This window comes from Oryctolagus cuniculus, chromosome 9, assembly GCF_051225735.1.
Source record: "Oryctolagus cuniculus isolate XC-2025 breed Fujian yellow rabbit chromosome 9, ASM5122573v1, whole genome shotgun sequence".
NCBI classification, from domain to species: Eukaryota; Metazoa; Chordata; class Mammalia; order Lagomorpha; family Leporidae; genus Oryctolagus; species Oryctolagus cuniculus.
The window spans coordinates 126,576,012-126,592,224 of record NC_142875.1 but is presented as its reverse complement, the minus strand read 5'-3'; the positions used below and the strand labels follow the sequence as shown (position 1 = coordinate 126,592,224).

At 44.9% G+C, this 16,213-nt stretch overlaps 1 protein-coding gene and 1 pseudogene across 3 annotated transcripts in view; both read right to left on the bottom strand.

Moving 5' to 3' along the window:
• Nucleotides 1-16,213, bottom strand: part of FAR2 (fatty acyl-CoA reductase 2) — a 163,558-nt gene that overhangs the window by 46,204 nt on the left and 101,141 nt on the right. For all 3 annotated transcript variants that reach the window (XM_051850370.3, XM_089304791.1, XM_051850368.3), the window contains exon 2: nucleotides 14,017-14,243. In XM_051850370.3, the coding sequence (XP_051706330.1) occupies nucleotides 14,017-14,205 (189 nt within the window). In that variant the 5' untranslated portion in view covers nucleotides 14,206-14,243. The remainder of the gene's footprint in view (nucleotides 1-14,016; nucleotides 14,244-16,213) is intronic.
• LOC138843719 (Y-box-binding protein 1 pseudogene) lies at nucleotides 1,492-2,795 on the bottom strand (annotated as a pseudogene).

Sequence of the window (16,213 nt, the reverse complement as noted above, 5' to 3'; positions counted from 1 at the left end):
CTGTCCTCATTTAAGACTCACTGAGAGTAAAAAAGTCTTAGGTTTAGCACACATTGTGTCATTTTCTGAAATGTTTTGGATTTACCAAAACCAAGAATGCATGTACACTCCCCTTCACTTTTAATCAGAAGTCTTCTTGTTGTCATTAGTGTCATCTGTTACTGCTGTGTCCTCTGCATCTGGCACAGTGCTTCATTCTTAGTAGATGGTCGCCCAGTATTTGCTGAATAAACAAGTTCAGTGAATTCCAGTTTTACAGTGTTTCAACAGTGTTGCACCTGGTAAATATTCCTTCCTTTTATCACTTCTTCTTTAGCCTTTTTACCGAAGCCTTTTATTTATGCGAGGCTTTCACACAGTGTGCATGACCTAGAGATGCTTTTTTTCCAAAGACCCTTGACTCAGGAGCTGATTGCCCTTAAACCTGAAAACACCCATTGGTTTCCACCCTCACTGCTGCAGACAGAATTAGGAAAGTGGCAGACAGCAAGGAGGCAGCATGCATGGAAGAACCTTCCAGAAGGTGGAGCTCTCGGCTACAAAAAGCGATGGAGAAGAGGAGAGCACATTCAGAGGCTATTTCTGGGATTTCTCCACCTCCAGAGCAGGGAGCCTTCTCAGTATCAGCCAGGAGGGCCTTCCTCATGCTCATGGTCAGGGACTTCTGCTTGCTTGGTGTTCTTCCTTTGACAATACGTCCTTGTTTAATTTTCTTTTGTCTTAAACTTTTGTTTCCTTGTCTCTGCTCTACCACTGTATGTGGGGGAGGTAGAACACCTGCCTGTTTAGTCCAAGGTTGCCACCCAGAAGCTAATACAGCTGGACTTTGAGTCTGTTCCCTAGGATTTTTGCCTGAACTGGGTACAAGAATGGCATGAGACTGTGGCAGGGATGCGGGTCCTCTCTGTGCAGCAAAAGCGTGCTACAGGAGCTGGGTGAGCCGAAGACAAGGTCACTCGCAGCCTCCCTGGTTGTTAACAGCGCAGGGTTCCTTTCCTCTGGGCCCACAGTTGTGCATTTTCCAGCCAGCAGTGCAGTGAGGTATGGTCCAGGGACCATTATGAAGAGTGGAATGTGGATGGAAGTGATGCTCACCACTTCTGGGCCTGGGCGACAGAGACCTTCCAGGTGACCCTTGGGTGTCTTGGAGGCCACATGTAGAACATAAGGGGTCCCTGATGTCCTGTATGAACTGGATTGTTGGGGCTGAAAATTAAACTTCATCCATTGACAGCTGTTGATTGGAGGTGGAGTGAGGGGGGGAGGCTTGCATGTTTCAGCACCCACATTGCTACAACCCCCATGGAATGCAGGGTTCTGAACGTGGTGGTTCATGTGAATAGGAACACATTTGTCATAGGCTGGTGAAACCTGGACATCAAGATTACTTAGGATTTCTGATTATATTTCCTTATCTTGCAAAAACTTTTTAAAATATGTAAATGTGAACCCTTAAAAATCTTTATTTCTGTTTTTGTATTATTGATTTAAGACCTTTATTAGCAGGTGCTTGCAGTTTGTTGACTTTTTTGAAAAAATCAAGTTGTAAACTTTTATTACAAATTAAAAATGAACTTCTTAAAAATCTCAACTTGACCAGATATGAAACAATTTAAAAACTTTTAAAGGTATATTGAGAAAAACCAGGCTTTTTTAAAAACCATGTTTGTCGTTACCAAAAAGAGACATCTTTAGGTAAAAATAATAAAAACCCCATGCTGCATAGATAATACAGACAGTTCTAGTAATCTGGTCAAGGGACAAAAAGCAAACACTTAGGGTCTTCAGCTCCAATCTTTTGTTCATTCCTGATTGCTGGAATGTCATATTCACTTGTTGTTGGATGACTAAACTGGATGATGGGAGAGATGTTAAGGCAGCTTGTACTCAGCCCCGCCCTGCTCAGCCTTGGGAGTGGACGAATTCTCAGCTGGTGGATCAGCTGCTTTTGTCTCTTGGCCATCTTGTAGTTTAGGGTCATCTGGGCATCTGCGTCAGTAGTTGAAGTTGCAGCAGTACCGACGCTGAGGTGGCTGCTGGCCCTGGGTCTCCTCTCCTTGGTTTTCCTTATCTTCTGTGACAGCCTGGAGAGGACCTCAATGGAGAGGAGGACCTCTGCGGAATCGTGGGCTATCACCCCGATACCCATTCTGTCTCACTGGTCAGCCTTGTTCTCCTGCACCCTGGTGGTCAGCACCTTCCCTCACTTCTCCCTGCACAGGAGGGTTGGAGTACTGTGGTCGACGCCCATAGGGTCTCCGCATGTAGTAAGGTGGGACCTTCACCTGCAGTAGGGCCTGGCCGTCGGGCACGCTCTCCGACCCCTCACTCTTTTCCCCACTCTCACTGTTCTGGTCATTCTGGTCATTGCGTGGAGGACCCCTAGGACGTGGGTAGCGTTTGTTATGGTTACTGCTTTGCACTGGAACTCCACCAGGGCCTGTCACATTTGCTGCCTCCGCCCCCTTTTCTCCTTCAACAACATCAAACTCCACAGTCTCTCCATCTCCTGCACTGCCGAGGGACTTCCTGGGGGTTATTCTTCTTTATGGCAATCTGGGGTACAAATACGTCTTCCTTGGTGTCAGTCCTGCTGATGAAACCATATCTGTTCCTTACATTGAACCATTTTCCTGTCCCCAAAACCTTTGTTGCGATGACCTTCTTGTCCCCGCCGGCGGCGATGGGAGGCCTCCCGGGCCACCGCTCTCTGTGCCGCTGCCCCTGGTGCTGGGCTTGGTTTCGGCTGCGCTGGGGGCGGCGGGTGGCTGCTGGGTCTCGGCCTCGCCACTCATGGTTGCGGTGATGGGGACTGGGGCTGGCTGCGGCAGCTGCGGCTCCCCCTGGGGTGTGACGGTAACTAGGCCAGCAGCGGTGGGGCTGCTCAGGGCTCTCTGGGGTCCGTTCTCTGCTCCCGCTACCGATCGAACTCAAAAATCTTTATTTCTGATAAAGCAATGACCTGATGAAGAGACTGCAGGAATGTATGCATCTTTGTGAGAGTATGAAACTGCTTGAGGCAATCTAGAGAGTCTGACTTTAGAATAATAAACAAAAGAGGCTGCCTGGGCAACTGAAATTGGAGGCTAATGGTAATAAAACTAACCTTTATTTTGTACAGCACAGAACACTTCAGGGCACGTGTTTGGTGTAGCAGTTAGGATGCCACTGGGACAGCCAGATTCCAGACCCAAGTGCATGGCTTTGAGTCGCAGCTCCACCTCCCTTCTAATGCACTCCGTGAGAGACAGCAGAAGATGGCTCAAGTGCTTGGGTCCCTGCCACTGTGAAGAGTCCTGGGTGGAGTTCCAGGCTCCTGGCTTTAGCCTGGCCTGGCCAGGATTGTGGAGGGCATTTGGGGAATGAACCAGCAGATGGAAGTTTTCTGTCTCTCTGCGTTTCAAACAAAGATATATAAAAAATTCATACTTAGGATCTCATTGAGTTTTTGCAAATCCCTGTGAAATAGCTATTGTTTTTGGGTCCATTTTATAGATAAGACAAAAAAAAATCATGTGGGTTAAATAAACACAGTAAGTTAAGTTCCATTGCTCTGGTTTGGGAGGGAGTAGATAAGAGCTCCAGTGTTCTTTTTACTACTCTATGCCATCTCTCAAAACAGATACAAGAACTGAGACTAACTGCAATCTATGATTAACGTTAAGACCGTTAGCAACTCTAACCAGCTAGAACAAAGCTGTGAGACTCTAAAAAGTTATCAAAAGCTAATATTTGTTACCAAGTTCATGGAATAATGCTTAGAGTTTGTGTTAAATTCAGCACGATGAATTAAGAAACTCAGTGACCTCATTCCTGCTTAGAAGGCTTATCAGGGCAGGTGCTGTGGCTCACTAGGTTAATCCTCCGCCTGTGGCGCTGGCATCCCATAAGGGAGCAGGGTTCTAGTCCCGGTTGCTCCTCTTCCAGTCCAGCTCTCTGTTGTGGCCCGGGAAGGCAGTGAGGGATGCCTCAAGTGCTTGGGCGCCTGTACCCACATGAGAGACCAGGAGGAGGCACCTGGCTCCTGGCTTCGGATCAGCATAGCTCCGGCCGTAGCAGCCATTTAGGGAGTGAGCCAACGGAAGGAAGACCTTTCTTTCCATCTCTCTCTCTCACTGCCTAATTCTATCTGTCAAATAAAAAAAAAAAATCAAAAAGAAAAAAAGAGAAGGCTTATCAGGGCAGATTCCTAATCAAAAGATAAGGCACTTGAGTCACCTGTTGAAGGTCAAGGCAGGTGCCACAGATGTTAGTCCTAAGTGAGTGTTCTTTGTATTGTTTGACTTTAATTCATAAAACTTGAATTAATGGGCGTTGGCCTGCCATGGGTCAACTTGGTCTCATTCATTCCACCTAGGAGCAGACGTGACCTTGAAGAATTAGCTGCCTGGGAGTTCTCAGCAGTCTTGGAGAAGACTGTGAATTGGGGGAACAGTCAGTCGTTACTAAAGTAAGAAACAAGGATTGTCAGGCTGACCTGTGGGTTACAACAGCAGAGCAGAACATCTCCAAGGGCTTTGTCCATGTAAAGTACAAAACAATCAGCTTTTGCTTCCACTCTCTAAAATCTACCTGCCAGCTGGTCAGTTCCATTTCAGAGATAACGACACCAGAGCTCAGCAGTTTCATTTGATTATTTTTGTTTTCATTTAAGAGGCAGAGAAAGAGCTCCCATCATTTGATTCACTCCCCTGAACACCCACAACGGCCAGGCCAGGTCAGATCCAGGAACTCAATCTGGGACCCCACATGGGTAGCAGAGACTCAAGTACTTCACCCAACACTGCTGCCTTCCAGGGTCCACAGTAGCAGGAAGCTGGAACCAGGAGTGGAGCTGGGACTTGAACCCAGGCACTCTGAGATGTGCAGGGTTCCCAGGTGGAGTGTTAACCTATGTGCAAACGTGAACCTTCTAGCTGGCACTGCGGCTCACTAGGCTAATCCTCTGCCTTGCGGCGCCGGCACACAGGGTTCTAGTCCCGGACGGGGCGCCGGATTCTGTCCCGGTTGCCCCTCTTCCAGGCCAGCTCTCTGCTGTGGCCAGGGAGTGTAGTGGAGGATGGCCCAAGTGCTTGGGCCCTGCACCCCATGGGAGACCAGGAAAAGTACCTGGCTCCTGCCATTGGATCAGCGCAGTTCGCCGGCCGCAGCGTGCTGGCCGCAGCAGCCATTGGAGGGTGAACCGACGGCAAAAGGAAGACCTTTCTCTCTGTCTCTCTCTCTCACTGTCCACTCTGCCTGTCAAAAAAAAAAATTAAAAAAAAAAAAGAAAAGATAAAATACAACACCCTTTCATGATGAAAACTCTAAGCAAACTGTGTTTGGAAGGAACATTCCTCAATACAATCAAAGCAATCTATGAAAAACCCACAGCCAACATCCTATTGAATGGGGAAAAGCTGGAAGCATTTCCACTGAGATCTGGTACCAGACAGGGATGTCCACTCTCACCACTGCTATTCAATATAGTTCTGGAGGTTCTAGCCAGAGCTATTAGGCAAGAAAAAGAAATTAAAGGGATACAAATTGGGAAGGAAGAACTCAAACTATCCCTCTTTGCAGATGACATGATTCTTTATTTAGGGGACCCAAAGAACTCTACTAAGAGACTATTGGAACTCATAGAAGATTTTGGCAAAGTAGCAGGGTATAAAATCAATGCACAAAAATCAACAGTCTTTGTATACACAGACAATGCCATGGCTGAGGAAGAACTTCTAAGATCAATCCCATTCACAATAGCTACAAAAACAATCAAATACCTTGGAATAAACTTAACCAAGGACGTTAAAGATCTCTACGATGAAAATTACAAAACCTTAAAGAAAGAAATAGAAGAGGATACCAAGAAATGGAAAAATCTTCCATGCTCATGGATTGGAAGAATCAATATCATCAAAATGTCCATTCTCCCAAAAGCAATTTACAGATTCAATGCAATACCAATCAAGATACCGAAGACCTTCTTCTCAGATCTGGAAAAAATGGTGCTGAAATTTATATGGAGGCACAAGAGACCTCGAATAGCTAAAGCAATCTTGTACAACAAAAACAAAGCCGGAGGCATCACAATACCAGATTTCAGGACATACTACAGGGCAGTTGTAATCAAAACAGCATGGTACTGGTACAGAAACAGATGGATAGACCAATGGAACAGAATTGAAACACCAGAAATCAACCCAAACATCTACAGCCAACTTATATTTGATCAAGGATCTAAAACTAATTCCTGGAGCAAGGACAGTCTATTCAATAAATGGTGCTGGGAAAATTGGATTTCCACATGCAGAATCATGAAGCAAGACCCCTACCTTACACCTTACACAAAAATCCACTCAACATGGATTAAAGACCTAAATCTACGACCTGACACCATCAAGTTACTAGAGAACATTGGAGAAACCCTTCAAGATATTGGCACAGGCAAAGAATTTCTGGAAAACACCCGGGAGGCACAGGCAGTCAAAGCCAAAATTAACTATTGGGATTGCATCAAATTGAGAAGTTTCTGTACTGCAAAAGAAACAGTCAGGAGAGTGAAGAGACAACTGACAGAATGGGAAAAAATATTTGCAAACTATGCAACAGATAAAGGGTTAATAACCAGAATCTACAAAGAGATCAAGAAACTCCACAAAAACAAAACCAACAACCCACTTAAGAGATGGGCCAAGGACCTCAATAGACATTTTTCAAAAGAGGAAATCCAAATGGCCAACAGGCACATGAAAAAATGTTCAAGGTCATTAGCAATCAGGGAAATGCAAATCAAAACCACAATGAGGTTTCACCTCACCCCGGTTAGAATGGCTCACATGCAGAAATCTACCAACAACAGATGCTGGCGAGGATGTGGGGAAAAAGGGACACTAACCCACTGTTGGTGGGAATGCAAACTGGTCAAGCCACTATGGAAGTCAGTCTGGAGATTCCTCAGAAACCTGAAGATAACCCTACCATTCGACCCAGCCATCCCACTCCTTGGAATTTACCCAAAGGAATTTAAATCGGCAAACAAAAAAGCGGTCTGCAGCCTAATGTTTATTGCAGCTCAATTCACAATAGCTAAGACCTGGAACCAACCTAAATGCCCATCAACGGTAGACTGGATAAAGAAATTATGGGATATGTACTCTTTAGAATACTATACCGCAGTAAGAAACAACGAAATCCAGTCATTTGCAACAAAATGGAGGAATCTGGAACACATCATGCTGAGTGAAATAAGCCAGTCCCAAAGGGACAAATACCATATGTTCTCCCTGATCGGTGACAACTGACTGAACACCAAAAAGGAAACCTGTTGAAGTGAAATGGACACTATGGGAAACGGTGACTTGATCAGCATAGCCCTGACTGTTAATGAACAACTTAATACATTATCCCTCTTAGTAGTTTTTTTTTGTCTGTTCTACTTAATAGGACTGGTTTAATTCTGTAATTAATACACAGTTATTATTAAGTGTTGAAATTTAACTGAAATGTGATCCCTGTTAAACATAGAGTGGGAATAAGAGAGGGAAGAGATGTATAATTTGGGACATGCTTAAGCTGACTTGCCCCAAATGGTAGAGTTAGAAACATACCAGGGGATTCCAATTCAATCCCATCAAGGTGGCATGTACCAATGCCATCTCACTAGTCCAAGTGATCAATTTCAGTTCACAATTGATCATAATGAAAGGACTAAGAGTCAAAGGGAGCACATAAACAAGTCTAGTACCTGCTAACACTAACCGATAGAATAAATAAAGGGGAGAGTGATCCAACATGGGAAGTGAGATACTCAGCAGACTCATAGAATGGCAGATGTCCTAAATAGCACTCTGGCCTCAGAATCAGCCCTAAAGGCATTCGGATCTGGCTGAAAAGCCCATGAGAGTATTTCAGGCATGGAAAGCCAAGACACTCTGGCAAAAGATCTCTGTGAGTGAGATCCCAGTGGAAAGAACAGGTCTTCAAAGAAGGAGGTACCTTTCTCTGAAGGGAGGAGAGAACCTCCACTTTGACTATGACCTTGTCTAAACAAGATAAGAATCAGAGAACTCAGAGGGCTTCCATAGCCTTGGAAACTCATGACTGGAGAATAGGGAGATTACTGATGCCATAGACAGGAGTGTCAATTGGTAAAGTCAACAACAGGAGTCACTGTGCACTTACTCCTCATGTAGGATCTCTGTCCTTAATGTGCTGTGCATTGAGATTTAATGCTATAACGAGTACTCAAACAATATATTTCACTTTGTGTTTCTATGGGGGTGCAAACTGTTGAAATCTTTACTTAATGCATACTAAACTGATCCTCTGTAAAAAAAAAAAAAAAGAAATTATCAACTCCCAACTTGACTCTCACTGGGATTAAACATGACAATAGGTCTGATCTGATTTCATCATCATTTAAAAAATCATCTATTATTTTTCACTTTATGTTTCTGTGTGGGAGCAAACTGTTGAAATCCTTACTTAATGTATACTAAGCTGATCTTCTGTATATTAAGAGAATCGAAAATGAATCTTGATGTGAATGGAAGGGGAGAGGGAGTGGGAAAGGGGAGAGTTGTGGGTGGGAGGGACGGTATGGGGGGGAAGCCATTGTAATCCATAAATCGTACTTTGGAAATTTATATTCATTCAATAAAAGTTAAAAAAAAAAAACGTGAACCTTCAACATATCTTAAAATCATGAGAATCCCAGCCCGAAGCCAACTGCCAAATCAGCGAACGCTTAAAGCTCTCCATCGCTGGCCCACGTGCTATCTTCCATTTTCTCCCAAATCTCTCATCATCACCCCTAATACCATGAAGTCCACAATACAATTTAACCTTTTGGAGGCAACGGCCTCATCGACCCACCCCTTTATTAAGTCTTCCTCCCAAACTCCTAAGTCCTACCACAGGAGGAAAACATATTTTTCTTTGTTGTTAAAAGTTAGTCCTCAGCCTCAAAGAGACTTTGCTGCTATAATGAAATTACTGAAAATATGCCTAAAGGAGTGCCTTGACAGGGAACATTTACTACAGCATCAAACTGCTCAGTCTGTTTCTGGTTTTGTGGCAAAAGGCATTAATTATCCTTCTGTAAATTTTTGACTTCTGTGGTCAGATAGAGGCATACAAAACAGGCAGAGTCTAGATTGACACTAAAAGGGAGAATGATGTAGTTCAGTATTTTTGCAGCATTTTATTTAAAAAGTGAAAATATTCTATATGAAGGCTAATTTTAATATGCATGATGGATTTTTTAAAAGATTTATTTATTTGAGAGACAAAGTTACAGACAGAGGGAGAAAGAGAGAGACCTCCCATCAGCTGGTTCACTCCCTAAATCGTTGCAAAGGCCAGAATTGGGCTGATCTGAAGCCAGAAGCCAGGAGCTATTTCTGAATCACCCACATGGGTGCAGGGGCCCAAGCACTTGGGCCATCTTCCATTGCTTTCCCAGGCCATTAGCAGAGAGCTGGATTGGAAGTGGAGCAGCCAGGACTCGAACAAGCACCCATATGGGATGCCAGCACTGCAGGAGGAGGCTTAACCACAGCTCCAGACCCTAGATTTTAAAAATATGGGGCATTTTCTGTAATATCCCACCAGCTCAGTGCACTAAAGCCATGGTCACCCTCTGGCATTTTCTTGAATGCAATCATCTCTGAGCTTTAGTGACATCATCTTGGGTCATCCCCTGGGCACAGAATTTTAAAACAAGTCCCATTTGCGAATATCTCAAAGTACCTTGTGCTGTTCCTGTATGGCATTTCTCAAAATGCATAAATATACATTTAGATCTTGTAAAACTTGTCCAGAGATCTGTGAGGCCAGTTTGCAAGTTAGTTCCCTTCACTACTTTATCCCTGCTATTCCCATGGCACCCGGGATTTTTGGCTGTTAGTTAAATATTTGCCATATTTGCAAGCTCACAGTGAGATGTTCTTCCCCCATGTGTGTACTTCCTTTTCATTTCTGGACTTCTAGAAGTTTCCCTACTTTGCCTCTTGCTCAGCTGGCTCTTTAAGGTGATTTTATAAAAACGTATCTTACATGATAGGTTTAGGTGTGCTGGATCAGATGGCATATTTCTGACCCTTTGTTCCAAGAATTGGCAACCTTCTGTGCATGGGTTAGGTACTAAATATTCTTAAGTCTGTGAGTCCCTTGACTTCTGTCACATATTCATCTGTGTTGCTTTGCATCGTGATGTTATTTACAGGGTTGGAAATCATCGAGCTGTCAGCAGGCAGAAGAGACCCTGGCTTGGAGTGCCATGTGCTGAGAGCACCGTTCAAACTCCCTCGCTACGTGCATATGAACAGTAAAAGCCAGCGTTCGCTGAGTCCCGGCTCTGGCCCACTCTCCTAGTGCCTCTCCCATACCAGCTCTGTTCCATCTCACGACAGCACAAAAGGCAGCACCATGCAGAGTGGCCACCGGAGGCTCAGTTACGCCGTCACATGCCTCAGCAGACAGGAGAGGACACCATCTCAGTTCTGTTGGGTTCTGGAAACCACGCTCTACCTAGGATGTTCACCTGCTGATGCCCATGCTCCTGTCTCTTTTCAAGGGTCTGAGTTAGCACATAGCTGTCACCCTTCTCAGGCAGCCACAGTGCCTCAGGAGCGGTGACCTCACCTGAGCTCCAGGGAAGGAGTGATGGATCCCTGAGCAGCGACTGGCGCAGAGCTGTGATCTGGGAACACTTTAGGGCATGGCGTTCCTCAGGTCCCAAGGGTTGCTTCAGCAACGGCCATGCGGCCTCACCCAGGCTGAGCAGACGGAACTTCCCTGAGGGGTCTAGCCGAGATGTCTGTCAGCCTTGGAGAGCTCAGGGAGCTCCAGCCCCTGTCCATCCAAAGGCTGTCACAGGTGCACAGGTGTCTTTAAAAGGATCATGCCAGATGTGTCATATGATGAAACTGTGCATGCATTTCAAAATATTTTTGCACTAAAATAGATATATCTTTGAGTTCCATTTCCTATGTTTTTTTTTTTTTTTAAGTACCCTTGTTTGTAAAGCTTGAAACTATGGCAACCGTCTTAGTCACAGGGGCACAAAGCCCAAACAAAATGGTAGAGCTGAGGGGCTCACAGACGGAGACAGCTTGAGCTCCAGGGCGGTCACGCTCCTTACCACTCCAGCACTGCGGGTTTTCCATTACATCGTCAATACATGATCTTTGTTTTTAAAGACAATTTTATTTATATTTTCTGTAAGTATTTGAAAACCCTCAGGACCTGGACTCAGTACACCTCTTGAAGCCAACTCAATCACCCACCGTTTCCCATGCAGACCACACCCTCCGTGCTCTGCATGTGTGATACAGGAGATAGACTCTGTTCTGGTTTGTAGCCAGGCAAACCCAGAGACTGCCTCCAAATAGGACGTTTCTGAGCTAGGCATTACAGTGCAGTGGGTTAAACCGCTGCTTGTAGCATCCCATTTAGAGCCCTAGTTTGAGTCTTGGCTGCTCCACCTCCCATCCAGCTCCCTGCTAATGTGCCTGGTAATGCAGTGAAAGATGGCCCAATTACTTGGGCTCCTGCTACGCATGTAGGAGACCAGGATGGAGTTCCTGGCTCCTGGCTGTTGTTAGACATTTTGGAGTGCACCAGTGGGTGGGAGATTTCTCTTTCTCCTTCCCTCTCTCCCTCATGCTCAGTCACTGTATCTTTCAAATAAATAAATGAATCTATTGCATTTAAAGATTTCTTTTTCCCTACAATTCCTTTTGGGAAAAATATATGAAGAAAACAATTTATGCAAATAAACTCTATTTGCATAACTTAAAGTGAGACCATTAGTGGTTAAAACCATACCTTATGATGTCAGAACTGGATTTGAATCTGGAACGGAGAGAAGCAGAGAAAAAGAAGAGAGGAAGTACGTGGGAGATAGATTTGCCTGAGTGAGGAATGTGTTACTGCCCCATTTTAAAGATAGGGAAATCAAGGTGCAATGCAACAAGGTAGCTCTCTTGCGCACCATCCCAAGGTTAATAACTGGTAGTGCTGAGATTCCAACTGAGATCAGTCTACCTCTGCAACCCATCCATGAAAGTTCCCAGCTGACAGACTGCTGGTCATGGGTCAACACTTGGAGAACTGCTGCCTGTAACAGCCGGCAGCTGACAATAAAGAGCCCAAGTGTGGTAGCAAGTGTGAAGAGTGGCAAGGCATTTCACAGATGTCAGACACAGCAGAACCAAGGCATCAAAAAGCAGCAGGTGAATATGAGGCTGACCACAGGACACTGCTATGCTATTTCCCTAGGTGTCTGCAGCTGGCTCCAGAGCTACTGACTACAGAGGTGTGTCTGCGATGGGATGGGAATAATGAACATGAGGAATGCACGACTGAGCAGTGCTGTCTGGAGGGAACTGGGAGTTGATTTGAGGTTCTGGTTTAATGTCTATCAGCCTTTGACTGTTAGTCTTAAGACCCATTATTCACCAGGAATGCAGAGTGGGGTAGAAGCAGGTCTGGTAACCTTGGACCTGAAGTCTGACTCTCCCATTTAGTAGGTGGATAATAGACCTTGGCAAATCAATGGTTCAAGTCTCAATGTCACCCACCTATGATAGGATGTTATCAATGGTTCTTATTTACACAGGTTTATTGCAAAGAAAATTGACATACAGCATAAAAGACCCTTTCAACAGTGTGTTGTAGTTACTGAGGATCTAGCTAATTCCTATTATCATTGGTCAGACAGTGAGAGGCAGGAGGAGCTTTTCTGATTCACTTAATGATGGTCTATGCCAAAAGTTTACCCTGGTGCCAGTGGACGGATTTGATCCCACCAGAGTTCATGGGCAGTGTGTGTATAATGGGCAGCACCATGAGAGACACATGTGCTTGTCAGCTGCTAGAGCTCCTATACACTGGACAGGAAGCGTCATAAAAACTCACAAGTTTCTTAAAATTTTCCTTTTTCTAGCCTTAAGTGACCTTGTACACTCCACACAGTGCAGTGGGACGTGGCTGCTGTCATTTCTATTTTAAATTCTGGAAATCTGGAGCTCACTGATAAATCAGAATTTCCATCCAGAATGCTTGAGACCAAAACCATATTGCCTTGAAAATTAAAAATTAAAACTTGATATATATATTACAGTTTTTTAGAGGAAACAGAGTTTAGATATCCAAATGCTTATTCACAGTTATAATATTTCATTTCCAATGTTTTTACCTTAGAATAAATTCTGGGGTAATGGAAATTGCAAGTTTGCAACAATAAAAGACATAACTGCTAAATCTTGTAGAGCTGAGACAACTGACAGCATTATTGCAGACTCCTTAGGAATCTTTCCTCCATATGCAACATAACATATGAATATCCAAAAAATTGGGGATTAAAAAAACTAGATTAAATTTAGAGGGGAATTAGTGAAGAGCTTAGATGAACTGTGACAGATTTCAAATTGAGCGTCTACTCGGAAGGATTTTTAAAAATTTTCAATTCATTTGAGAGAGACTGATTGATTGATTGCTTTCCATCTTCTGGTTCATTCCCTAAGTGCCTGCAACAGCCAGGGCTGGGCCAAGCCAAAGCCAAGAGCCCAGAACTCAATTCAGGCCTCCTACTCGGGTGTCAGGGATGCAAGCGCTGTGCCTGCCATCACCTGCTGCCTCCCAGCGTCTGCCTCAGCAGGAAGCTGGAATTTGGCTGGAACCCAGGCCCTCTGATAGGGGAGGATGAGGGCATCCCAAGCAGCGTCTTCACAGCTGTGCCAGGCTCCCACCTGCCCCACACTCCGGGAGCTTGAGAATTTTGATTCTCGCTGACTTCCAGAACAGAACTCCCAGAATTTCCTCAGCTGCCCCCTCCTGAGCCTAGGCAGCGTCGCCTTTGTTTTGGAGAAAACCCCATGGATTTCTGCACCCAGGTGGCTGCTACCTTGATCAGCCTCTGACCTTTGGCCATGCGGACGTTCCGGCCCCCACTAGCTTCGAGGGACGGAGCTGGCGCCTTGCTTTAGGGCTCTGCTCGTCATCATAAGAGGTCCCTCCCTTAAGACATACCTTACTGTTGAGGATCTGGAAGACCCTCTGCTGTAGCGTCTGGCCAGCCTTGGGCCTCACAAGGATGTAAACGACTTTGAGGTCGGGGCTGGTGCGCAACAGCTTCTCCATCAGCACTTTGCCCATGAAGCCCGTGGCCCCTGTGATGAGGATGGACTTGCCGCTGTAGAAAGCCGCGATCATGGACATGATTCCTCCCTTTATGTTGTGTAGCTCCAGAGAGGTTCCTGAAAAGGAAGAGAAATAAGGAAACATTACATTACAGAAGTTGTTCTCAAATGCCGAATCCTGTCAAATGTGAGCTTTGAATGCAGGATGAAAGGTCAGGCCTGGTGAGAACATCACGGCTTACGGGCAACCTGATTTGTTTCCATCGCGATCTGCCGAGCTCACTTGACACACTACCCTATGTGCAAGGAACCGTAGAGAGGAAAAGAGCGCAACACAGTTCCTGTTCCCAAGGGTATGCCTGCAATCACATGGAGGAGACAGACAGCTTTAAGAGATGGTTAAATAAAATTCGGGAAGTCCTAAAAAAGGTGGTGGTGGGGACCATGGAGGAGGGGCACTTAGCAGGATCTGGAAATTTCTGGAAGATGCTATAGCTGGAGACACTGGAGCTGAAACTTGGAGGCAGAGAAGAGTGTTCCAGCACAATTTTGAGCACCTGCCGTGCCAGCCTCTCTGAGTCCTGAAGATGTAGGTAAACAAGGCAGCCAGGTCCTGGCTGTTAACCTAGCAAGGGAGGCCAGCAGTGCTGAGGCACAGAACCACACAGACAGGGTAACTGCAGATTGTTAGAAAGGCTACGAAGAAAACAAAACGGGGAGCATCAGCGCCCTTCTCTTTAGGAAATCCAGATTTCAAATTCCATTAGCCATGTTCACTGAGTTACCATTCAAGCCCTTTTTAATGAGAGTTCATGTCACAAATATATTTTAATTTGAGAGGCAGACACAAACAGGCTGAAAGAGCTCCTGTCTGCTATTCACGCCTCTAATGTCCCCAAAGGCTGGCGCTGGGCCAGAACTCGAGCCAGGAGCCAGGAAGCAAACTCAGGTACTCTGACGTGGGGCACAGAAGTGCTAACCTCTACACTAAGTGCTCACTCCCTGAAAAAAAATTTTTTTTGAAGAATACTTCTGAATCTTTCACAAGTTACTAATGTGCTTGTCCTGTGGCATGATGTTAATCATACTACAATCTACCCGATGAATTTCTCAGGAGGTTAGCTCTTGAGATGAGTGTTATTCTTGACTTGCTGAGGTGAAGCTCAAAGCAGCAGTGGAACCAAGTTTGGAAGGCAGGTGAGCATCCTAGATGGACATGTAAGTTCTGTACAGGGCTGAAGTCAGATACCAGCTCGCATGTAGGAGCTGTGTGATGTTGGGCAAATGACTCATCTCTCCAGCTGCATTTCTTCATCAGTAACACGGGATAATTTAACAGGCATGCAAGATGAAATGAGTGAATGTATGTAAAACCCTTAGAAACCTAAGTTGCCGATCCCCTACACCCTAAGTATTGCTCTTTGTACAGTCACTGGTTTTATATTTTTTCTTTTAATAGTTTATAGATTTTTCTTACATTTGTTTTACTGAATTTCATTCTTTTTCTGATTTATTTTTAGCTGGCAACAATTGTACATATTTAAGAGGTGCCATGTGGTATTTACTCTCTTTTGGAATTAGAAGAACATGTATTGTAAGAGCCAAGTAAAGCACTTTTACCAACTGCTCTAATGGTTCTTGGTGATACATCTTGCCTATTCCTTTATGCATGAGACACTTAGACATACTCCTTTAACGTAATCTGAAGCATAAAGCACGTGGTTGGTAGAAAATCAGCAACAGTAACTGAGTTTGGGTATGGTGACTTCCCTGCTCATCTGTTCTAAAGGTGCCTGTCTCACCGTATCATATGCTATAGCTGAACTGTGTTCTCTAGAAATGTAAAGATGCTGTTATTTTAGTCCCAGGCACAGTTTTGCAACCTAGGATTTAAAGTGCACAGTTGTGCCACATAGCATTTCAAGTGGTAAGGAGAAAGATGTCTTTAATGAGCCTGCTTCTTGGGAGACACCGGAAGACTGAAATGTGTCCCTGAAGAGTGGAGTTTGCCCATTGTGTCTGGAGTCCACATACTTCTCCATCGCCACACAAACTTGCAGGGTACACTGAGTGCCGTGACAAGAAAA